This window comes from Balaenoptera acutorostrata, chromosome 6 (genome assembly GCF_949987535.1).
Source record: "Balaenoptera acutorostrata chromosome 6, mBalAcu1.1, whole genome shotgun sequence".
NCBI lineage: Eukaryota > Metazoa > Chordata > Mammalia > Artiodactyla > Balaenopteridae > Balaenoptera > Balaenoptera acutorostrata.
The window spans coordinates 117,404,975-117,429,879 of record NC_080069.1 but is presented as its reverse complement, the minus strand read 5'-3'; the positions used below and the strand labels follow the sequence as shown (position 1 = coordinate 117,429,879).

General features: G+C 57.3%; 1 protein-coding gene across 1 annotated transcript in view; it reads left to right on the top strand.

The window, feature by feature from the left end:
• The window catches only part of NIBAN2 (niban apoptosis regulator 2), a 50,221-nt gene that overhangs the window by 13,331 nt on the left and 11,985 nt on the right, over positions 1–24,905 (top strand). The window contains exons 2-4 of the mRNA XM_057548567.1: positions 16,925–17,055; positions 22,195–22,323; positions 24,071–24,176. Of these exons, the coding sequence (XP_057404550.1) occupies positions 16,925–17,055; positions 22,195–22,323; positions 24,071–24,176 (366 nt within the window). The remainder of the gene's footprint in view (positions 1–16,924; positions 17,056–22,194; positions 22,324–24,070; positions 24,177–24,905) is intronic.

The window sequence follows — 24,905 nt, the reverse complement described above, 5'->3', positions numbered from 1 at the left end:
GAGTGAGGGCATCTCTGGGAGCCAAGGGAGCAGCAGTGACCCAGACTTGGAGGGTCAGGGAAGGCTTGTTGGGGAAGGGGATGTGTAGGTGAGACCCAAGGCATGAAGAAAGAAGAGTCATAGGTAGAGGGGCAGCTCTGCGGAGCCCCAGAGCCGAGAGAGTGCCGGTATTTGGGGGAACCAGAATTGCCCAGAAATTGGTTTTGCCATGGTTCTTGCTGGCCCTGGCAGCAGTGCCCCTCATGTGCACTATCCTTTGGTGGTTGTTTTTTAAAGTGCTGGTACATCTGTCCCCCCCAGTGGGGCTGGGATCTTCCTCTAATGGGGGACACAGAAGCAGGGTGGCCTGCCGGCCCCAGGTGAGAGTCCCGCAGACACACCCCGCTCTGTCCCTTTACCTCACCCCAGGCTCAAGTGCAGGGCCTGCTCAGCTCCAATTTCCCAGGCCCTTTGCAGGTGCTGTATCATTTGACAGAATCTGCCAGAAGAGGAAACTGAGGATCCGAGCTTAGGTGACAGCTCGGTTTGCGTGACGGGGTGGTGACCTTTTCTGCTGCTGATGTGTGACCTTGGGCTGGCCTGGCCGGCTCCAGGTGCAAGGCCCCACCTGTATAGGAAACGCCCTACTGGGATTGGAGAGCCCCTGGCAAACACTGCCTCCGGGGCTGGGAAGGGTCTGTCCCCAGGCCTGAGCTGGCCTTTCTGGAAAACCCCAACCTTTTCCTGTGTTGTAAGATGCCTGGGAGACCGAATGGAGGGCTCTGGTGTAATCTCACATCCAGGGGCAGGTTTTATGTGCTCGGTGCTGTGCTTGGTGCTGGGGATAGGTCATGAACAGGACAGACAGGGTCCCTGTCCTCGTGGGGGAAACAGACACCAGTTAATTGTTAAAGCAAAGTTATGCTGATGACTAACGTTCTGCCCTGAATGGGGGGTGTGGCTGTCAGGGACAGTCACAGTCTGAGGAAGGCCTTGAGGGTCCAGCCCGAAGGAGTCCAGGCCCTTCACTGGACAGACGTGCTGGAGAGCCAGGGAGGGTGAGGGACTTGCCCAGGGTCACCCAGTCACGGTCAGGTGCCCGGACTCAGGCCCCAGGGCTTTTTTTTTTTAAAATCTTTTGGCTGCACCACGTGACATGTGGGTTCTTAGTTCCCCAAGCAGGGATTGAACCCACGCCCCCTGCGTTGGCAGCGCAGTTCCTTAACCACTGGACCGCCAGGGAAATCCCAGGCCCCAGCGCTCTTAACCCTGCATCACCGCCTGGAATCTGGGCTTGGAATCTGTTGTCACTGCCAGGGGAGACAGTGAGCCCGTCCCCACTCACCCTCAACTGACCCCCGGAGAAGCAGACACAGAACGTGGGCCTGTTGGCCGAGAGCAGTTTCCCATGAAGCACAGGTAGGGGGCATGCAGGCACCTGGAACAAGGAATGTGAAGCTGGCAGGGCTTCCCAGGGGATTTGCCCTTGTACCTTCCCTTCTGGGCCTGCTGGAGCCCGAGGAGACATGCAGCTGGTGACCCCAGGGTGGGGCAGGGCCTGTGTCCTTTGCTGGCTCAGGAGGGCAGGCCACTGGAGTCTTGTTATTTGAATAAACTTTCCATCTTCTATCTGCATGAAGCCTCTCCATGCCGAGGGTCCCTGGCATTCCAGCCTGGGATTGGGTTTCCTTCTGGCCCAGCAGCGAGCACATGAGTGAATTCTCATAGTGGCTCATCTTCCTTCTCCCTCCCTTCCTGGGCTGCTCTCCCTTTGCTGCTCCCTCCCTGCCTTGAGTCCTCCCCCTGCTCCCACCCCACTTCCCTCTGGACCCAGGGAGCCAGCACTGCAGGCAGCAGTGTGTGTGTGGTGGGGGGGGGGGGAGAGGGAGGGAGGGATAGAGCGATAGATAGGAAGATAGATAGACAGATAGATGGGCAGGGGGATGGGCAGGGGGAGGCAGCAGCTTGGGAAGGAGGCTGGCTTGGACTTAGTGAAAAGGATGGTGTCAGAGGGCACTCGGCTAATGAAATGTGCGGGATTTGTGTGTCTGCGTTTAGCCTTTTTTCCATTAGGTTTTGGCCACAGTAACTGGCACTTATTAGTGATTGGCTCTTATTAGAATGGCAGCTGACATTTATCGGGCTCTTACCAACAGTCAGGCAGAGTGCCAAACACTACTCACACATTCTCTTATTTGGTCCTCACAACAACTCTTTGAGGTGCTATTTTTACCCCCATTTTATGTATAAAGAAACTGAGGCATGGGAAGTTCATGGTCAGTAGCAGAGCTGGGTCTGTCTGTGTTTTATCTTTTTTTTTTTTTTTTTGGCCCAGCCTCGTGGCATGCGGGATCTTGGTTCCCCGACCAGGGATCAAACCCGTGCCCCCTGCAGTGGAAGTGTGGAGTCTCCATCACTGGACCTCCAGGGAAGTCCCTCCCTGTCTGTTTGTGTTGTTACTGCTAACCTCTCTCCTGGGACAGAATCTTCTCCACAGCCTCCTTGCCAATTGGCCATCCAGCTTCTGCTTGTATACCTCCAGTGACAGGGAGCTCCCTACTCTATAGGGGCCACCTGTCCCACCACTGGGCACCTGAGATGGAAAGCCCCTTCTGGAGTCCTGTCTGCCGTGGGTGGGTCACTCGAGAACAGGCTGCATTTCGGCCGGGGCCTGGCTATGGCTGGCTTTCCACGGCATCTCTTTTCCTGAGGATTATCCAACTCTTTTGTTTTGGGAGTTGAGCTAGGTCCTCCCTTTTTTCCCTTAACAGTCCTTACCTGGTACTCAGCCCTTTACAGCATCATTCGTCACATACTGAGCAAGCCTATGCAAACTTGATGTTGAAACCATAGAGGTATTTTCATTAGCATTGATCTGGACGTCTTAGTCAATTCAATAAGACAAGAAAAAAAGAGAGAGAGGTATAAATACAAGATACCAGGAAAGCAAGACACTGTGGTCCCGCCCTGGTGGAGTTCACAGCACTTTCCCATCTAGCCTCGCCCTTGGCCTTGCCACCCTGTGAGGCTCCCTGTGGGAAGTGGAGGTTCAGAGAGACGAGGAACTTGCCCAGCTGCAGTGCTGTGAAGCAGAGGGAGCTGTGGTCCACCGAGGTTTGGTGGCTTGTGGTTTGTTGGGTGTTTGCTTTCTGAATCTTCATTGATGTTTCTCCGTCCACTTCTCCTTTCTGAATAGTTAACCTCTGAGGGACAAGGGCCCAGAAAGACTGGACCCCAAGCGTGTTACCTTCCCATCCTCTGAATGGCCCGCAGAGGGACCGGGTAGCTGCTGTTTTGATTCCACTTTTCTGGTCCCCATTTCATGGCACGAAACACATCACAGAAAATTGCCAGTAGCACAGGTGGACACACGGTGGGACCCCTGAGCTTGTGAAAGACCCCACTGCCCACCTGACGACTCATCCCCCAGCCACCGACACTCGGGCAGGTGGAACTCCTTTCAGTTATTCAGGCATCATCATTGATGATACAAGCCCCCATCTGCTCAGGCTCTGTGGCTTGACTCATTTCATTGAATCCTTATGACAACCCGATGGGGCGGGGGCGGGTACCACCGTGACTCCCATTTTTACAGCCCAGGAAACTGAAGTTCAGAGAGAATTAAGCCACATGTCCAAAGTCCTACAGTCAGTGAGCAGTGGGGTTAGTATTTGAACTGAGATCAAATTCTAGAAACTTGACACTACACTGTTCTGTGGAAGTGCCCTTCTCGACACAGGAAGGTACTCAGAGATGTTTGCGGAACAGATGAATATTTTCTCGCGTGTCTGAATCTGTGCATTCCCTGTGTCTTGTGCTTGGCATGCTCTCCCTGCCCAGACCTCCTCCTTCACCTTGCCAGCACTCCTTCATGTCTCGGGTGCCGCCTCCTTCTGGAAGTCTTCCCTGACCCTGCAGGCTGGGTTAGCTGCCCCTCCTCTGGGTTCTGCTGCTGCTGCCAGCCCCATTGTAGGTTTTGTTGACAGTCTGTCTCCCTCATTAGACAACAGGGAGTGGGTTTGTCTAACTCACTCCTGAATGCCCAGTGCCCTGTGGTTGATGAATGAATGAATGAATGAGGGCAACACAAAACCTTTCTTGGCCAGCACGGTGGAGCCCCGGAGACCCTCACCTGTCCTTGGTGCTGCCCACAGCTACCGTTTTGGTTGATCCTGGGCTGACTGATGGAGGACGTGGATTTCAGGCTGTCCCCGCCCCTTGCTTCTTGGTGGCTGGTGGGAGGGGCTGGGTGGTGATGCTGGTTATCAGGCTGGTCACGGAGGAGGGGCTCAGGCAGCGGGTTCTGCCGGGATCTCAGGGTCTAACTCTAGTCTGGGCGCTAAGGGGAAAGTTGGTGGTGGGTTCTCAAACCGGGGTCCGGGCCTGTGGTGGGCACCCGCCAGCGTGAGGGTGCCGTGGCAGAGTGCCCTGGGCGCCCGGTCCAGCCTCAGCGCTCTGCACTTTGGGCGGAGAGCGGGCGTGTGTTGAGGGGCACCACGGCCTGGGGGCAGTTTTGACAGATGGCCAGGTCCCAGGCTAAGAGGGCTCAAGCTCCAGTGGGCGTGGCAAGGAAGAAAAGAGCACGCAGGTGAGGGATGTTGCTGAGAAGTCAGTAGGAATGCGGACCGGGTGTGAGCGGGATGGAGGTTAGTGTTGACAAAGTCACCGTCACCGATCAGCCGCCTCTGTGCCCGGCCTGATGACAGCAACCGTACGGGGGAGAAGCTGATCATGCCCAGTGCACGGGGGAGAATACTGAGGCTCAGAGCAAGGCACTGGCCCACGGAGCTGGGATTTGTCCCGTGTCTGTCTGGCTCCCCAGCCAGGGAGGGCTCTCTGGGGCAGGAGGATGGGGGAAGTGGAGCGGGGTGAGCGGTGTAAGGAGGCTGGTCCTGCAGGCTGCCTTCAACCTTCCTTTCCATCCTTCATGGCTCTGTTGGCCTGGGGTGTGGCCGTGGCAGGGCCTGGTGCAGGACACCAGCCTCTGGAGACCAATGAGAGTGGAAGTGGCACAGGGCGGGTGTGGGTGGGCCGGTCCTGCCCTGGGTCGGGGGTGCTGCAGGGGGCCTTGGCACCCCTTCTCCACCTGCCCCAGCTTGGGTCTGTGTTCCCAGAGAGCAGGGACTCCGGGGTCTGGGCTCCCAGAACAAGCCACCAACTGTCGGGCGCCCACAGGCGACACTGGGCTCCGCCAGGCGGGGAGGCAGGGGCTGGAGGGGATGAGGGGGCCTTTGTTTCCTTCTGTTTGTGTCAAGATGGGAATCGACTTCCTCCCGCTAAGGCAGCCTCCTCGAGGTGTAAGGGAAGGGCAGCCCCGGCGGGTGCGGGTCTGCGGTCTGCCTTTGGGGGGTGGGGCACTTCCATGAGCCTCCACTTCGCCCCCCCTTCCATCCCCCTCCTTCCTCCGAGCATGCTCTCCCACCAGACCTGGGTCGCTGAGCCGTGGTTAAATATTTGCTAACCGAGAAGAGCTTTAAAGGCAGCTTTGTAAGGGATCCTGGCCGGCTCCTCCTGGTCCCACTGCCTTGCCCCGAAGCTGCCTTCGTGCTGGGAGACCCGGCTAGCCTCTACCCTGCTCAGCCTCTACCCTGCTCAGCCTCCCTCCCAGGCCTCCGGGGCCGCCATTTTGGCATCCGAAACTGGGTGACCTTCCACTGCAGGTTGTTCATTCAGCACTCGTTTGTCGAGCACCCGTCTGGGCCAGACGTGAGCCTGGCGCTGGGTCTCAGTGTCACCACTGCCCCCCTGCCCCCCACAGACAGTCACGGTGGTTGCAAAAACCACCAAGGCTGTGGTGGTGGAGACTTCGGGGCACTGGACTTGTCCTGGCGGGGGTGGTCCTGAGGAGGTGACGTCCAAGCCTGGGGAGGAGGGGGAGGAGATGGCCAGGCAGAGAGGGTGGGCTTTGGGAGAGGGTTCCAGGCCAGAGACCCCAAGAGCAGAGGCAGTTTTTCTCACTGGGTGCTGAAGCCCCAGACTCCTCTCCCCAGGCTGCTCTCAGGAGGAGCTGGGCCACTGACAAGGCTACGGGGCCCTGGCTGCTTCTTCCCCACTCCCCCAGCCTTGGTTTCCCCATCTGTCCAGTGGAGAGCTTGGACTTCATCTCAGAGTGCCCTTCCCAGGTCCGGTGGCCTGTTATCAGCGTATGTGCCTGGCCCATTAATGAGGGAACACGCTAGGGCAGGGGTTCCACAGGTGCTGAAGGTTAAGATCACAGCCACGAACCTTTATAAGGCTCACGTGGCCCTTTGTTAGCAGCAAAACCAACATCTCCTGAGGACGCTTTAACTGTTAACGACAGAAGCTAACATCTCCCGAGGGAGGACCCCTAGTCACTGAGTGAGGAGGGAGGGGGAAACTATCACCTTATGCCCATTTTACAGACGAGGAAACTAAGGCCCAGAGAGGCCATTCTGAGCTCCAGGTTTGCTTCTTGCTTCGAGCTTGGCCCCAGAACACACCTGCCTCTGTGAGAAACCCTCTCTCCTCTCCCAAGGCTGGTGCCGCGCTGGGCTCCTGGGATACAGACGTGACCGAGATGCCACCCTGACCTGGGGAGCTGCCAGGCGAGTGGGGAAATGTTGCCAGAGAGTCAACAGGGACTCCTGACCTGTGACTTTCACAGTTCTAGGTACTGGGGTAGAGTGGTGAACAGAGGCTGGCTTGGCTTCATGTCCTGGTTTTGCTCTTGCCTGTGTGATGTTGGGGAAATCACTTCACATTTCTGAGCCTCTGTCTCCTCATCTATAAATGGGTTTAACAATAAATCTGGGTGAGGGTTGAATGAAATAATGTTGACGATAATTGCTAACATAGATGAGAGCTGCCTTCGTGCCTGGCATTGGGCTAAATGTTACATGCATTAGCTCATGCCCCACTTATTATTATAATTACGTGCAAATGGGAAACTGCAAAGCATTGTGATGGAGGAGATGATGTCTGAGTAGGGCCCTGAAGTCTGGCTAAGAGTTTGAACTGTGGAAAAGAGGGGGAAGGGAGCTTCAGGCAGAGGGCACAGCACAAGTGAAAGCGTGGAGGTGGGAAGGTGGCACATTGGGGAGGGAGGGAGGATTGAGATCCTGAAACTGATTTGGCGTGATGCGTTTGCGGGCGGCAGTGTGCCGGGCCCTGTGGCAGGTGCTGAGAATTCTGTGATGGATGAGCCTTGGTCTCTGGGGTCCGGCGAGATCCTTTACAAAGTGCTTCGCGTGACTGTCTCTGGTATGTTTCCACCGCCCAGAGAGCCTGGGTTCGAGTCCCAGCTTGGATTTGGGGTTCTCCACTTGACAGCTGGCTGGCCTTGGACAAGCCACTGGGCCTCACAGCCTCTGTGTCCTCAGTGGGGGTGATACCTGTACCCACTTCCTAGGGCTGTTGCCAGGGCTCAAAGTGTGGCAAATCCCCCCGCTGGGTGCTGGGCATCACCAGCCGGCATGGTGCTTCACCAGCTGTGTGAGGCCGGGTAGGCTCCTTAGCTGCCCCATGCTTCCGTTTCCCCCTCTGTCCTCGTGGGTGATGAGGACCCTGCTTCTCGGCGCTGTCTTGATGTCCCACGTGAAGCACGGAGCTGGCGTACTGTCAGGTGTCCATTGTTACCGGGCCTTGGCACGCTGGGGGCTGCTGGATTACGGAGTGAGGCTTTTCCTTGTTCATAACTGGCCCCAGGGAAGGGGTGACCCAGCAGAGGGTCCCTGCGGGGCACCTGAGGCCGGCAGGGAGGAAGCCTCGAGGGTGGCAGCCACCTTCCCCAGGGGGAAGGACAGCATGGTGCACCTTCTCATGGCCCCGGGACCCAGCCGCGGCCCCCGGGTCGGGCATGCCTTTCTGTGGTGAGGAATCTCGGGGGCGGGTGTGGAGCTGTGCTGCTCGTGCGGGCGGCGGCTCCCCACCGGCGTGGGGGGTGCCCCTGGCTCAGGACCTCTGCCTCTGGCCTCTCACTCGGGGCTTCCTTCCTGTTCCTCCTTTGTGCCAGGTCCTGTCCCAGATGTGGTGGGTACTGCCTGGGCGTATCAGACAGGGCACAGGCCTTACCCACTGTGCAATCAGCTGGGGTGGGGGGGGGCGCTGGGCGGGGAGGTCCCACCCAGCCTGGGGACATCCCGGGGGAAGGGATGGTGCAGTGGAGAGTGAGAAGAGAGGGGTGTCCCTGACCCGGAGGGACCCCACGGGGAGGAAGGGCACCCAGGGGTCTAAGGGCACGCCGAGGACCTTGATCTTTGTCCTAAAGGCAGTGGGAACCATGGAAATTTTTGAGCAGGGGAGATTCAGGGTGAGAGTTGTAACAAAAAGATCCCCATGGTTCCTGTGTGTGGGAAGGATCAGAGGGGGCTGGGAGCCGAGGGGGTAGAAATTTGGAGGCCGTGGCAGGGGTAATATGGGAGGGGCCTGGTGTGGAGGTGGGCTGAGCTGCACTGGCCTCTCGACCAGCCCCTGGTCAGCTAGGACACCCACCTCACCCTGATGGCCTTGCGCGGGGGAGCAGGACACGGCTGGGGTGGGAATCCTCTTGGGTCCAGAAGTCGGATGACCCTGGATCGGTCCCTTGCCCTCGCTGGGTGCTGTCCCCCTTCTGGACAAGGACTGGCCTGGGCGGGGGGCACCCAGCTGTCCTGTCCCCTCCTGGCTCTGGCTCTGGCTCTGGCTCTGGCTCTGGCTCTGCAGGCTTCCAGCTGCTGGTTCAGGCTCTTCTCACGGGTGGGCTGCCAGGCCTCCTCTCCTGCCGGCCGATGGAGCCTGTCATTACCCGCCTCCTGCCGGCTTCCCCCCCGATTACAGGTCCTGAGCAGGAGCCGCGTCAGCCTTTCTGACGGTGGCCACACACAGGGCCAGTGCTGTGACGAGCCCCAGGGGCTGGCAGTCTGGAAGGTGGAGGTGAGATGCATTTGCCCAAACTTTTGTTCCCTGTTAACACTCAGACTGTTCTGGGTCCATATAATTTATAAGCTGTGTGTCCTTGGAGGAATCACTTAAACTCTCTGAATTTCAGTTTTCTTCTATGTAAAGTGGGGACAGCACATAGAATAACTCGTGTAATGTGCAGCGCCGTCCTGGGTCCAGAGGAGCTGCCGAGCAAGTGGCTGTTGCTGTTATGTGTTAGTAGCGATAATAGGGGGTGTTGAGCAGAAAAGCCCTGGGCTGGGCACTGAGGGCTGGCATGCCGACCCGGCTCTGTCAGGACATGCTGTGTGACCCTAGGAGAGTGTCTCCACTGCTCTGGACCTCAAGCTTTCCTGGCTGTCCCAGGCAGATGATGGAGATGGTGGTACTTCGGACAACTCTGTGACACAGGGAAACTCAGTCCCTGCCCCAACTCTGCCTCTGCTGTCCCTTTGGCTCTGGGGTGGGTGGGGTTGGTATCCCCCGCCTCCCCCACCTTCCCGCCCCGGGGCCTGCTTCCTTTGGCTCTGGGAACCAGGCAGGCAGGTTGTGGCCCTGCCCCACCCTACAGGGTGCTGCCCTCCTGGTTTCAGTCGGCAAATCTCTCAGCCCTGAAACGGGGCCGGGCTCGTGGGTGAGGTGTGTCCCTGGAGCCCACTGGAGGGACCGGATGAGCCAGGCACAGGTCTGGCACAGTGCCCTCAGCTCGGGCCAATCCAGGGCTGGGACCAGCGTGAAGCCCCCACGGTTGGCACAGGGCTGATGTGATCTTGGCTGGAGAGCGTCCTCTTCGTCTTGGTGCCTTGTCAGTGTAGAGGGGGGTCCCAGACCTGGGCTCAGATCCTGCCTCTGCTGCTTCCCGGCTGAGGGACTTGGCAGTTCTCTGGGGCTCCGTCTCCTCACCTTAAACATTCCTCCAATTCAGACACCACCTCCCCAGGGCTGAGTTGAGGATTGGGGGATGATCCAGGTAAGAGGCTTAGCACAGGTATGGCGTGTGCTGGGCTTGGGAGGGCCATGAGAAGGCAAAGCATCTCCTTAGCTTGGCACTGGAGGCTTTTGGAATGTACCTTTCTGGGCCCTTTCTCCGAGGACCTCTGTACTCCTTCCTCCCATCCTCAGCTCAGCAAGCCCCTTCTTTCTGAGCACAGTGGCCCCCAGAGTAACCAGGGAACTTCAGGCCACCTTGGGGCCTCCCCAGTTCTTGCCCAGCCCCTGCTCTCTGAGTGCAGGAAGTAGTGTGATCCTAACGCTGTCAGTTTGGAAAATCAGAGATTAACATTCTTCTGGCTGCCTTGACTGCTGGTGGTGCTGGTTCTGGGGTTGGGCCGGGCCAAGCCAGGGTTTGCTCCACCTGTTTCAAGGGCCTCTCCCTGGGTTAGAGGAACCTTAGACAAGAGGCACTTTACAGGAGCCCCCGTTAGCAACATGCCTCCTCCTTGCCAGGGTGAAGTACATTATGCTCGTTAGCCCATTGATCTTCTTATAACCTGATCAGGAAGATACTGTTGTGCTGTTTTGCAGAGGGAAACAGAGGCTCAGAGAGGGGAAGTACCTTGGCCAAGGTCACACAGCTAGTTGGTAGCAGAGCTGGAACTTGAGCCCTGAGCCTGAATGCCCAGTGGAGATGGTGCTGTGTTTGCAGGTGGGGGTGATGCTGGGTCTTGCTGCACCCCCTGCCCCCAGTTCTTCTGTCCAGCCCAAGGGGGCTGTGGTCAGCTTCCACTCAGAGCTGACTCACCAGCAGCTCAGAAATGGTGCTGAGGGCTTCCCTGGTGGCACAGTGGTTGAGAATCTGCCTGCCAATGCAGGGGACATGGGTTCGAGCCCTGGTCTGGGAAGATCCCACATGCCGCGGAGCAACTAAGCCCGTGCGCCACAACTACTGAGCCCGCGTGCTGCAACTACTGAAGCCTGCACGCCTAGAGCCCATGCTCCACAACGAGAGAAGCCACTGCAATGAGAAGGCTGCGCGCTGCAATGAAAGGTAGCGCCCGCTCGCCACTACTAGAGAAAGCCTGCGCGCAGCAACAAAGACCCAACATGGCCAAAAATATTTTCAATAAATAAAATAAATAAATTTATTAAAAAAAAAAAAAAGAAGAAATGGTGCTGAGGCCAGCATCCCAGTCAGCTCCTGGGGAGATCCCAGCCCTGATTAGATCATCTTTGAGATTTTAGATCAGCTGAGCCAATGGGGACCCACCCACCCATTTTGCAAGTAGGAAGATCGAGGTCCACAGAAGATTGACAAATGAAGACCCAGTAGGAGTGAAGTTTCCCTGCCAGCTCCGACCAGGTAGGGGCTGGAGAGCCCAGACTTCAGTCTTGGCTCTTACTCACCAGCTGTGTGACCTTGGGAAAGTCATTTTGCCTTTCTGAACCTTGGTTTCCTCATCTGTAGAATGGGGATTGTAAAGCCTGTGTTGCCTGCCTCTAGGGAATAGGCAGAGATCCAGCAAGAAAGTGTAGGGCAGAGCCTTGGAAATTGTGTTGGGAATGAAGAGGCTTTACGAGGTGGGGGAATGTGTAGGCTTTGATGTGAGACTAGGTTTGAAACCCACCTCTTTCCCCTTTTAGGCTGAGTGTCTTTTTTGTTTTTTTGGCTGTGCTGCACTTAATGGGATTTTAGTTCCCCAAGTAGGGATCAAAGCGGGGCCCTCATCACTGAGAGTGCGGAGTCCTAACCACTGGACTGCCAGGGAATTCCCTAGGCTAAGTGTCTTTCAGAAGGTCTCCAAGTCACCCTGAGCCTCAGTTTCCTTATCTATAAAGTGGGGGTGACAATCTATCAGCATTACCTGAGCTGTTGAACAGACACAAGTCCTCAGTGGAAAGGCACCCCAGTCAACTCTGGGAGTTAGTTCTGGGGGCAGAGTCAGGAAGACTGGCTGGTAAGGAGGCCCCTCTGGGTCACCCTCGATGGTCCCAAAGGGTACAGGCTTTGGAGACATGCTTCCAGTCATCTGGGGGACAGAGCCATCCTAAGAACCAGAGGTACAGATGCAAGATCCCTTATTCAACCAGCTCGCCAAAAGACTCCAAAACAGCCCCTGGGGCGGCAGGCAGGGAGAGAGAGGTTGAGAGAGCCAGAGAGAGTGACAGAGAATGAGTGTGTGTGTGTGTGTGTGTGTGTGTGTGTGTGTGTGTCGGGCCCTGCCTCTGAGTGGGATGAGCTTACCTCCTAATTCTGCAGGATATGCTGGCAAAGGGGCACAAGAGGGGCCAGCGATTGGTTCTGGGCTCTCGCAGAGGCTGAAGATTATACCAAGGGAGCCCCACCAGGGTCAGGTGGGAACCTGGGTTCCTGCATGGTCCTTGCACTCGTCCAGGTGTTCCCACCCCCTTATCCTCGCCTGTGCAGTTCCTTCCTCCTAGGGAGCGCTCCCTTTTTCAGGTCTTTGTTGAAGACCTACCGATCCTTATCATTATTATTATTTTGCGATTCTCTTCCTGCTTCTTTTTTTTAAAAAGTCTTTATTGGATATTTTCAAACTATGAAAGTTATACCTGCTAATAAAACTTTCAAACAGTCCTTACTGTTGTTATAAGCTGAACATGATGGTTATGATTAGTAGTAACGTTTATGGAGGTCCTGAACTGGACCCATCTGTTATGCCCATTTTACAGATGGGGAACTTGAGACTCTGAGAGAGCTAGGCAGCTTGTGGGGCTGGGTCTTCAGAACTGGGATTCTGACCTCACAGGGCCTGGAGCTGGAGGGCAGGCTCCGTCAGTAACCCCCTACCTTCTTATCCTAGAGCATCTGGGTCTGAGTGCAGGAAAGGAGGGAGGATGTCTGAGAAAGCGTGGAGAGTGGGTGAGGCCAGCACTCACCCTCAGACTGCTCCAGCTCAGCCTCTCTCCGTAGCTCCCAGCAGCAACTGCATCGCTACAACTAGCCAGGGCCTCCCAGTTCCCGGGCCAGGGACCCCTGCCGTCGCCCCTGCCTCTGGAGATGGGCCACAACCTACTTCTCCTCTGCCCACTGCGAGGAGGGATGCCCTGTGGGGCCCTGTGGACAGTGGTCAGAGCTGGGACCAGGAGGGGGCCAGCAGGCTGTGGCTAGAGCCCCGGCTGCCTCGGTCTGGCTCTGCGGCCTCAGGTGAGCCCCTCACCCTCTCTGGCTCACAGTCCCCTTTGGGGTGATGAGGCCCTGAATCCCTGGCATGTGGTGTCTCCCGACGCCTTGGGAAGAAGCAGGAAGAGCTGGTACAGGTGGGTGTGGAGGAGAGAGGGGCGCCTGAGGCCTCGGGGACCACCCATGGACACCCAGGCAGGGATTCGAGTCAATAAACCCCTCTGGCAGCTCCAGGGAGATCGCCGCTGCAGGGTGGCGAGGAGGGAGAGAGTGGGGTGCTGAGCAGGCCTTGCAGGGAGGGGCTGCCTGGGCCGTGGCCCCCGAGCTCAGCAGGCAGAAGGAGCCTCTCCAGGGCTGCAGTGCTGCCTGCATCCTCCTCCGCAGCGTCCGGCCGGAGAGGCTGCTGGGGGACTCTGTTCGGGGCTCCTCCTCTGGGAGCCCTTTGTTTCCGGAGGGGACCCCCTCCCCCACCTGCCTCTCCGAGGTCTTCCAGCCCTGACACCTAGGCCCCCCTGCACAGCCCCCCGAGTCCTCATCCTCTGCCTTCCTGTGGCACTTCCTCTGTACCAGCACGTGGCAGTTCCTCCCAAGCTGTCTTAGGACATCTCTCAAGAATGTGCTCCGGGCTGCCAAGAAGCCAGCCCGTGGCCTTCTTCCCTCACGGTCTTCCCTTTCCAGCGCTCCCTCTGCTGCCAAACCTCAGCTGAGGTACCCAGTTCCCTGGCGCTGCCGGGACCCTCCTCCTAGCCCCTAACCTCTCACCCGGCGGGCGGCAGCGTCCGCAGCCCCTGGGGCGTGGCGTGGAGTGGGCACTCAGTAACCGCTTGGTGAGTGGGCGGCCCCCTTGCTCAGCCCCTGCCTGTGCCAGACCCACCCTCCTGGGGTTTGCACTCAGTCCTTAGATAGAGACCAGCCTCCCTCCCTATCCCAATCCATTCGGCTCCCAGGTTGGAGAGCAGATTCGGGTACTGAGAGACCCCACACTGTCTGATCTGTTTGGTTCTGGAATCTCAGGTAGCAAAGAGTTTATCTGAAAACAGGTCCAGGTCTATATGGTTCTCGAGTTTGGGTAGCAAGGCATGCCTGTGATGGCGGTTGGGTGAAATCAGGGCTGCTGCAGTCTGTTTGGGGGTGCAGCGCCCATGAGGCTGTCTTCTTGTTTCCTACTCCTTTGAGTGAGGCAACCCATATTCCTGCCCGTACCCTCTCCCCTCTCCACCCTCTGCCGGGCGACTTCTCCTCTCCCACTCCTCGTGCCCTCGACTGCTGGACCCTGCTCCCACAGCCTCACTTGGGTAACTTTTCTGCATCCCAACCTGAGAGGTCAGGAATGAATTTCCTTCTGGCCTCCTACTCTGCCCCTCTCAGTCTGGATGCATCAGGTGTGTCAGTCTCACCTGCGGTTTCTGTCTCCATCTGGGTCAGCTCGTTCTCTTTTTCACTTCCTCGGCCTCCCCTGGCTTCCTCTTCAACCCACAGTCCCGCCCAACGTGGGCCTTGGTGTGCCCCTCGATGGGGCGATGCCTGGGCCTTCTGGCTGGGCCCTTCCCTGCCAGGACGTGATGTCTGGGCTTCGCTGACCCGGCAGCTGAGAACACGCTGTGAGTCAGACAGACCTGGGTTTGAGTCCCGACACAGGATGGCAGCTTCCTCCTGGGCCTGGCTTCCCACGCATCAGGGCATATTCTAGCCCTTCTGGAAATAATGCTGTGTCTGAGGCTGGGTGCATCGGGACTGAGTCAGGCATCCTAGAGCTGTTGCTGAAGGACCCTTGAGATCCGAGGGCCAAGCCTACCCATCCTGCGTGCTGGGACAGTGCCCATTGGCTGTCCGGCTGTTTGAGGCAGAGCTGGGGCAAAACCCTGGGCTGGAGGCTGAGAACCCGGCTCTCCAATGCTGGGTCTGCAAGCCTCCGCATTCCTAAAATGCGAAAACAATAGCACTGACTCCCTAGGGCTTTTGTGAAGATTCTTTGAGATCCTGCATGTGAAACTTGCCCACCCACTGGCTTGGGTTAGCTCTCAATATAAGGGAGCGATTATGATGACGATTACATGTTTTATCAATATTGTTGTTGTCTACGGTCCTGTTTTCTCTGTTTGGCTCCAGCGCATTACCTCGTCTTCCCCCACCCCCAGCCCGCCTCATCATTTTTCAAAACAATTCCCGTGGTGTTCGAGAGAGTTCTGGTTGTTTATAGTTTTTAAAAAATAGGCATTCCAAGCAAATTCCTCATTTGTTCTCCCCTTCCTCCCCCCACACAGAATCTGAACAGACACTAACTGATTCCAGGAAAGGGGAGCACAGGCCTGTAGAGGGGGACCCACGGGCTGAGCTGCCTCTGGAAGGAGTGGAGGGAGTGGGCCTGCCCGAGACCCTAGGTGTGGGATGTGCCACCTGCTCTCAGCCTTCCTCCCCAGACACCACCTCCTGGCTGGGCCCCAGGACTGCATTCCAGTTATGCCACTCACTAGCTGTGTGACCTTGTGCCAGTGACTTAACCTCTCTGAGTCTCGGTGTCCTCCTCTGTAACTGGGGATAACACCAGCCGTACCCCATAGAGCTATTGAGAGGACTAAATGAAATGCTGTCCTAGCTGGGTGCCCTCGGTATCCAGAGGCCAGCCATGGGAGGGACGGCGTCACATCAGCCCCTTCTCCTCTGAGAAAGGACCAGGTCTTTGGAACCTGGAATCCAAGACTGTCCAAGGTGGTAGGGCCTGTCCATTATTGAGTCTGGTCCTCACAGTGTGCAGGGGGAAACTGAGGCCCAGAGAGGGGAGCCGCACAGTGGGTCAGCACGAACCCCAGGTCAGGACTCCAGCTGCAGCTACTCAGGACCGAGAAGCCTTGCCCAAGGAGAAGGCGCCCTCGGCATGGGTTACAGCCCTCTCTGGATCTCAGTTTCTTCATCTGTAAATGGGGACGCCCAGGCAGCTTGTGCTGGGCCTGCGCTGGCTCCCCAGTACTCCCCTTCTCTGTTCAGAAACTGCTTTAGCCGAAGAGAGAAGCAAACAGCCAGTGAAAGCAAAGGGGATGTTAACTTGGTAGATGAGTTGATTTTAGAATGTTTATTTTTTTATTGTGAAAAGAATCATGCTCATAAAATAGTTCAAATGCTATACAAGTGAATAAAGCAGAAAATGAAATTTGCTCTGTGCTTCTCATTCCCACACCCACATGCGCCGCCCTGACCAGCCTGGAGTGCTGCCTTCTGGACCTCTTTCTGGAGGTCTCCAAGCATAAATAACTCATACGCACACACAGGAATAATTTTAAATGAGATGATATTCAGTGTGGGATTCTGTAGTACTGTTTTCTTTACGTGGCAGAGTACGGACACCTTCCCTTTGTTGGTACCTGTACCTAGGGCCCCTTAATCTTCTGACCGTCCTGGGTGAACTGCTAGGTATTGAATCATTCCCCACGTGCACAATTGGCTTGTTTCTGGTGATTTCTGGTGCATAGATGCCTGCTGTCCTTGTGCGAGTTCTGTGGGCTGGATTCCTACAGGAGCAAGTGCAACATCAGAGGGCACCCATGGTCCCTTGGAACTGTGCACGCAGCTGTGGTCCCCCTCCAAAAAGGCCGTCCCAACTTCCCGCTCCCCCAGATCTGGTTAAGGTGCCTGTTCTCGTCCTGGCTGGTCCTGGCTGGTCTGACAGGGGAAAACGGAATCTTGGTTCCGCTTGCGTTTGTTTGCTGGCTGGTGAGGCTGAGCGTCTTTTCACGTCTGTTGGTTTCTCGTGTCTTTGGTGGTTTCTCTGTCAGGGTCATTGCCCCTTTCCCCGCCCAGAGGCTCACCCACGTGTGTGTGTGGGAAATGCACCACCCCTACCAGGAATGCAGTGCAGATGCAAACACGGAGCTCGTGCGGACAATTCTATGAACTGGGATTTGGGGGAAGGCGGGTGCCCCTCCCTGGGGCAGGGTTGCTGCCCGGAAACAACTGCACCAACCTCACGGCCCCTTTGTCCCTCCCTTTCAGAGAAAACCGGGAAGATCCTGACGGAGTTCCTCCGCTTCTACGAGGACCAGTATGGTGTGGCCCTCTTCAACAGCATGCGGCATGAGATCGAGGGCACCGGGGCGCCACAGGCCCAGCTGCTCTGGCGCAAGGTGAGAGGCACTGGGCCAGGGGCAGGGCGGCCTCCGTGGCCTCGGTTTCCCGTTGTTGCTGGATGGTCTCTAAGGGCCGCACCCGGCTTCTGAATAGGCAGGTGACCTGGTGGTGGTGTCGAGGCCCCTTTAGCACTGTGGGCGACTCCCCCCGGGCCAGCCCCTCCGTCAGCAGAGCTGGGGCTCTGAGTCATCTTGACAGGCCTGGTCCAAGCCCAGCTCCTACTCTTACGGTCTGTGTGCCCGCGAGCTAATTCCCTCACCTGTGGGGCCTCAGTGTCCTCCTCTGTAAAGCCGGGTGAGCACACCTCCCGCACCTGGCGGCTGGGTGCCTGGGCTGGGCGGGTGTGGCTGACACTGGCATCATCCCTGGCCTTGTCATTGTCCCGTTATCAGTGGTAGGATTATGTTTGCACCGTAAATAATTGTCCAGTGAGGACTGGAGGCTGCCCGGCTCCAGCCTGGGGGTCAGCACGGGCCGGAGGAGGCGAGGGAGCCTCTCCTGGGGAGGGGATCCTGTGGCCGGCCCTGGCAGGGGCCTGGGGATGGGAGTGGTGCCGAGGAAGTGCGGGACTAGCCGGGGCCCTGGTGGGGCTCTGGGTTCCCGGCTGGAAGCCGCCAGGCCTGGGTCTGAGCACCTGGGGTGAGAGGCCAACCCTTGCTCCTCTGGGGGTGCTGCAGGGGCCCTGTGTGAGCCCAGGGAAGTCCTGTTTGAGGGCACTGCACGTCCCCTTACTTGGGTCATTCCCTTTCAGTGACCTTCACCCTCTGCCCACTGGATGGCCGGGCAGGTGGCAGAGGGAGGGGTGATGAGGAGGAAGGGTGCTAGCCCCACTCCTCTGCAGGTGGCCCGGCCCTGGAGTGGCTGAGTGGCAGCACAGAGGCTGGTGGCCCCTGGCAGAGCGCCCAGCAGCTTCTCTCTGGCGATCAGACTGGCCGAGCTGGTCCCTCCGGAAGTGGTGTCTGAACCTGGTCAGCCAGCCAACCCCAGTGCCTGGAGCTCAGGGCATTCGTGGCTGAAATTCCATGGTTGGTGGGCTGTGAAGTCGCCCTTGCTCACCTCGCCACAGCTTCCGCCCCCAGTCCTGTCGCCTTCTTCGGGGCTGCCTGGGGCATCCTGTGCTCAGGCTTCGAGGGGCCGGGAGCAGTGCCGTAGCTGAGGGATGGAGGCTGGAACCCCGTGGTCTGGTGGGAAAGAACTCGGGGGACCTTGGGTTCAAATCCTCTTATTAACTGGTGGCCGGGGCCATTGATGTAAGCTTCAGGGCTGTTTCCTCATCTGCCAAATGGGTACCTCCTGCATAGAGGAGGATGAGGATTCAGTGAGAGGACCGATGGGGGTGTGAGTCCCCACCACTGGGTAACCTCAGACACGTGGCTTCGCCTTGCCGAGCCTGTTTTTCTGTCTGTGAAATGGTGCCTAGAGGGAAGAGTCATGGGCCAGAGGAGAGAGCAGCTTTGTGGAGGGGGCGGGCATCACATGGCGCTCGGAAGGCTAGGTGGGATTCGGATTATTGGGAAGGCGTCTCTGGAAGGGGGAACGGTGTGGGCAGGGGCGTGGGCATAGCGGGGTGTGCAGGGGGCGACAGGAGGGGGCAGAGCAGAAGGAAGAGCCCGCAAAGGCCCCACACTGGGAGTTGTTTCATGACACTCCCCGCCCTCCCCCAAAACCAAGTTACTAGAGATGTCCCTGTTTATCATGAGACCAAAGGGGTGGGAGCTGGCATCACCTGACCAGGCTTTGAGGATTTGTTACCCTTTGGTGTCATCTCAGCAGGAGGAACGGCTGGAGGCATCAAGTCAGTGGGGTGGGAGAGCTGCCACTGAGACTAAAGGATTCCGCCGAGAGACAGGCCCCCTACTTCGGACACACACTGACTGTGACGGGTCAGGTGCTGGGGCCACGCTGCCCTTGCTGCCCCCAGACACTCAGGGAGACAGTAAACAGCCCTTTACTCGATAAAGTGGGCGCTGTGAAGGAGATGACAGGGTGGACTCGGACAGTGGGGCCTGACTTGTCTGGGTGGCCCAAGAGGGCTTCCTGGAAGAAGGGCCATCTCAGTGGAAGACCTGATGGGAGAAGGAATATCAGACCATGGGAATGGCACGTGCAGAGGCCCGAAGCTGAGCCTTTAAATGGCTGGCCCAGGGTGGTGGAAGCAGGACTCAAGCCAGGTTCCAGATTCCTGACCAAAGTCTCTTTCTGTCTTGACCCCCAGCCTGCCTGGGGTGAAGGGGAGGTCAGGGCTGTGTGTCAGAGCCTCTCAGAGCATCACACGTCCCTTTGATTTGGGGCCCAGAAAAGACTGTCTGGTCTCCTGATGTCATGGCAACCTCCCGACCCTGTGACAGCAGATGTGGCCTGGCCTGGGTATCTGGCAGGAGCACACCTGTGTAATAGGAAAGATGGCCTTGGACCCAGCCCAGGTGAGCTGCTTCCAGTGGGCAGAACTGGAATTGCTCCCCTATTTGGAAGGAGATGTCACAGACAACCTGGGTCCCAATAACCTAAGACAGAAATGGGGTTGCCTGACGCGCTAAGCATTTACTCTGCATAAGGAACGCCTTTAACACCCACAAGGTTGAGTATTTGTGGTAAGAAAACAGAAGTAACATGTAAGCAGGAAGAGTAAGATGAAATCACCCACAGTCCCTGAAAAGGAGGAATCTTTGGTCCCATTTTGTCATTCAGTAAACTGACCATCGTGAGGCTAAGTCATGATAACAATATAATACTAGAAATCATCATCATCATCACATAAATTGTTTTTGGTAGAAATAATAATGCAGGCACTTCCCTGGTGGTCCAGTGGTTAAGACTCTGCGCTCCCAATGCAGGGGACACGGGTTCGATCCCTGGTCGGGGAAGTAAGATCCCACCTGCTGCAAGGTGCGGCAAATAAATAAATGACATTTCCTCTTAAAAAAAAAAAAGAAATAATAATACAATAACAATACAATTAATAATAATACAAGTAATAGTAATAATAAAAACAGCAGTCCTTTTGTGTGGGCACTGCTCATACAGCCAGTATGACACTGCTCGGAGGGATTGTGGTTTAGTCCCGTCCCCATCCCAGATGTGGACACTGAGGCTTGGCCAGGTGGAGTCAGCTGTCTGGGCTCCCATGCTGCGGGCCGTGGAGCTGGGACTGGAACTCGGGCTGTCGGAGCCTGGAGACTGTGCTCTAACCATTCACCATTTACCCAAGATGCCCATCGTGGCATCAGAGAGCTTTGCAGAGTCCAGAATATTTGGCCTGGGCCGTCGGGTTCCATTTCGTTTCCTGCAGACCTTCCAGTGGACACGTGACTCTGCCATTTGAAGGTCATAAAAATAAAACCCAAACCCACACCACCTACCCATCACGGGCTGTCCCAGGATCTAGGGGTGGACTTGGGGGCGCTGCTGAGCCCCACTCGCCCGGGCAGGCCCGCCTGGGTGGTGAGCTTGTGCCCTCAGCCTCCCACTGGCCAAGCCTGGGCTCCGGCTCTAAGCAGAGAGGAAGACTGCAGACCGGGGGCCTGGGGGTGGGAGTGAGGGTCTGACCAGGGCGTTGGGAGAGCTCTGTCTGCTCTTTTCCAGGAGACATGGAGATTCAAGAGCTGGGTTGAGAGTAGGCCCCAGTCTAAATATAGACCACTGAGCCCAGCTTTGTGACTTGGGCAAGGCCCACTGTGTGTGTGGGGGGGGAGAGGTGCGTGGTAGGGGGAACCGTTTTCTTTTCCTGTAAATATTTTTATCCCTGGGTAGGAAGCAGTCTTCGGGGGCCTATTGTTTGAGTACAATAGGCCCTCATTTTCCAAGAATGTTTTGGCATTTCCCCTTGAAGAGTGGCGGGAGGTTGCTGGGGAGAGGAGGCTGCCTGTGAAGGGAGAGGGCTGGGGGGTGAGGATGCCTTGGGAGGGGCCGCTCACCTCTGACTCCAGCTGCGGGGCAGACCCAGAAGCCGAGCGAGGAAGCTAGGAAGGGTTAGGCACCATTAAGACCAATATCAATACTTTCTCCCTTTATTACACATGATGCATGTTTCTTTTTGCAGAAGGCACCGTATTTGTTGTAGAACAGATAGAAGCTGCTGAGAAACAGGAACACTTGACTCCCTGAGCTCCTCCCATCCAGGGGGAGGGCTGCTCCCTTGTGGCCTCTGTCTCTCCTTTCCTGAAGCTTCCCAGTGCGGGTCTGCTCAGGAAGCACTCGCTCCGGGACGGCCACCCCTCCCCCTCCTGAAACAAGTCACCCCTTCCCCTCCCCAAATAAGTCAGCCCCAGGAGCTGGAGAATGACACTGATAGTAACCCCAATAGTGGTCATGGTGGCTCCGCGTATCGTACTGCCTGCCAGGTGCCGACTGCCGGCATGATCTTTGCACAGAATCCTCGAGATACCTCGGTGAAGTCGGTGCTATCATTGTCCCATTTGACAGATGAGGAAACTGAGGCTCAGAGAAGTGATGTGACAGGCCTGAAGTCACACTGAGTCAGCGGTCGAGTCAAAGCTAGGGTTTTGCAGGAAGGTCTGGGCGTTTCTGCTGCCCACGCTGGCCACTAGTCCGCCAGGATGCTGGTCAGATGGGAACCCTCCAGGCTGAGGTCCCCTCCTCCCCCACCCAGATTCATGGAGACCATCTTGTCAGCCATCAGAGCTGGGGAGGCTCTGTGGAGCCACCGTGGTCAGTTTTTGTTGCCCCAAGGGGAAACAGGCCCAGAGCTGGAAAGAGGTTTGCCCAGGTGCTGGGGCCTTACCGGTGCTGGCCGGTGGGCATGCCCCCTCCGGCTGGAGTGACTGTCGCACACCCACGCTGCAGTGGGGGTGGATGGGGAAGCAGCCTGCCTCGAGCTCTAGAGACCTGTCCCGAGGCAGCCGTGTCTGCCTAGGGCCAGGATGGGGTGGGATTCTGTCTGGGTCCGGTATTGTGGTGCCTGGCCTGGGTTCAAGTCGTGGCATCACCTCTGATCCTCCTGGACCCCAGGGGGGCCCCCTTCACTGCCCTGAGCCTCACTTTCCTCATCTGCCAAATGCGTGACGTGCAGCCCTGCCTCGGAGGCCTTGGTGAGGTCAGGATGGCGGAAATGCTCACCTTCTTGGAGGACCCCATTCCCATGCTGGGTCTCACTCCCTGCCCTTTCCCTCCCATAGGTGCCCTTGGATGAGCGCATCATCTTCTCGGGGAACCTCTTCCAGTGCCAGGAAGACAACAAGAGGTGGAGGAACCGCTTCAGCCTCGTGCCGCACAACTATGGGCTGGTGCTCTACGAGAACAAAGTGGTGAGGCCCCCAGCCCATCCCAGCTGTGGGTGCCCCCGCGGAGCCCCCCGCTTCTCCTGGGCCTGGCCAGGCCACTTCTTCCCCTTCTCCGCAGGTCCCCCCGGCTTGCTGTCTTCTACAGTAGTTGATGCTGCACGCCCCCCATTCCTAAGCCTGAGACTCCGTACCGCCACCTGCATCCCTCCCCCCCTCCCCCCACTGGCTGTTGCCAGGGCCACAGCAGAACCTCTGCAGCCTCCCCCCACCCCTTCCAGCCTCCCCATACCTTGCTGTGCTGCGTGCCCTCTCTAAGTGGCATTTCATCCATCCAGGCACCCAGCTCTCTGGGGTCCCCTTTCACTCTGCCTCTCCCCCCATCGGCCACTCATCACTGGCTCCTCCTGCCCACCCCCGAGTCCCTCCAAATCTCTCCATTTCCAGCGCCCTCCTCCCCCTCAGCCACCTTCCTGCCTGGGCTTCCTGCTGCTCCCCAGCCCCTCCCTTCCTTGCTCTTCAACAGCAGCAGCTAACTGGCCATTCCCTGCCTCAGAGGACCCCTGGGTGGTGGTCCTATCTGTTTCCTTCCTGATGCCCCCCCTTGCAACTCTGTGCCCTGCAGTGGGGGGATGGGTGTCCTTCGATTGTTCCTTTGCTTTGGGCCCTTAGGGAAGCCCCACCTGGTTGAGCCACAGACCCTTCTTCTACCAAACATTTCTGCAGAACAGCCGAAGGACAGGCTTGAGTGCCCTCTGTTTTGAGGGATGCACCAGACTCACCGGGAGGGCTTGTTAAAAAACAGGTTGCTGGGCCTACCCTGAGTTTGATTCAGGTCTGGAGGGGAGCCAAGAATATGCATTTCTGACAAGTTCCAGGGTGACATTGATGCTGCTAATCAGGGACCACGCTTTGAAAATCATTGCCCTGGAGGTTCCAGCCACTCTTAAGAAATGTGTTGAGTAGTGACACCTAGTGGCTGAGTGCAGCATGGCAGCCCTGCTGTATGAGCTCCTACGTCAGAACTATTTTTTTCTCCCCACTGGTGTAAGAAGAAAGCAGCGCGCAATCCTCATTCTCCTCCCCAGGGGACTTAGGAAGTTAGTGGACAGTTCAGGGAAATGGTCAAAGACCCTGGGCTCTAGGGGCTGACAGACCAGGTTCGCGTGCAGGTTGGCTACCTTACCAGCGATGTGAACTTGGGGTTAATAATGGTACCCACCTCTGGATTGTGAGAATTCTGTGAAATGAAGCATGCAGAGACCGTAGCACAGGGCCTGGTATGTAATGAACACTCGGCTAGTGGTAGCTGCTGCTCGTAGAGACTGTAGGTGCAGTGGTGATAATAATAACAGTCACCTCAGCAGTGCTCCCTGACCCTTGCTATGCCAGGCACTGTGCTATATGTTATGTGGATTATCTCACTGGGTCCTCGTGCAGCCCTGGGAGGTAGGAACTGTTATTACACTGGTTTTATAGATGAGGAAACTAAAGCAAAGGAGGTGCTTATCCTTGGCATCACACAGACGGTACTCAGTGGAGTCAGGATTTGAGCCCAGACCCTGGGTCCAGGTCACTACACCATGTTGCCCCTAGTCATGGTGGTGGTCAAACTCCTCTCTCTCCCCCTCCTCCCCTTCTTCCTTCTCCTCCTCCTCTTCCCTGACTTGGGCAGGCAACACTGAGTGGGGCCCTGGAGCCAGGGATGGAGACGGGGTTTGGGCTTGGCCATACACGTAACCCCCAGGGACCATCTCTCTTGCCCCCTCCTCAGGCTTATGAGCGGCAGGTCCCACCCCGAGCTGTCATCAACAGTGCGGGCTACAAAATTCTCACCTCCCTGGACCAGTACCTGGAGCTTGTTGGCAACTCCTTACCAGGTAAAGGACCACCCATCCCAGGCGAAGCACCCAGGGATTTGGCCAGGGGAGAGGGCGCCCCTGATCCTGGAGCTCCAGGCTCCACATCTGCAGGAAGACCAGCTGGGCCTAGAGCTAGCAGCAGGTGCCCAGCACAACCTGAGCCTCCAAAGGGAGGCCTGAGAGGGGTTTTCCTGTGGCCACACAGTGAATTGGGGTTGCCCCACCCGAGCCCCTGCTTCCTGAGCCTGGCGATCACAGCTGTGCTGGGGGACCTCTCTCTACCCTGCCTCTGCCCTGGGTCCCTGAGAGGCTTCCAGGAGAAGATGGTCCAGGTGCCCCACTTTGTAAACTGTTGAGTCAATACTGCGTTTGTGACGAGCTATCCTAGGCGACCCCACCCGATCAGAGACACCCAGAAACCTTGTGGGATCACATCTGCCTCTTAGATGATCCCAGGGAGACCAAGGGGTAAGGGAGATGCTGGCCTTGTGGGAGCAGCTTTTACCCTTGTGAGGGACTTGGTGGTGGAGGGCTCAGCTGGAGTCTGGCTTTCCTGGATTCCAGCCGCTGCACTGAGAGGGCTGACCTTGGGGTGTTATGTAGACCCCACGGGGTGCTGTGTGTGCTGAGCCGACTGCAGGGACCCAGAGCCAGGGCCCAGAGAAGAACTGCCATTGTCCTGTTATTAACAGGAGTGGCAAGGTCACAGCCCAGGACCACTTATCTCACTGGATCTCGAATATCCAT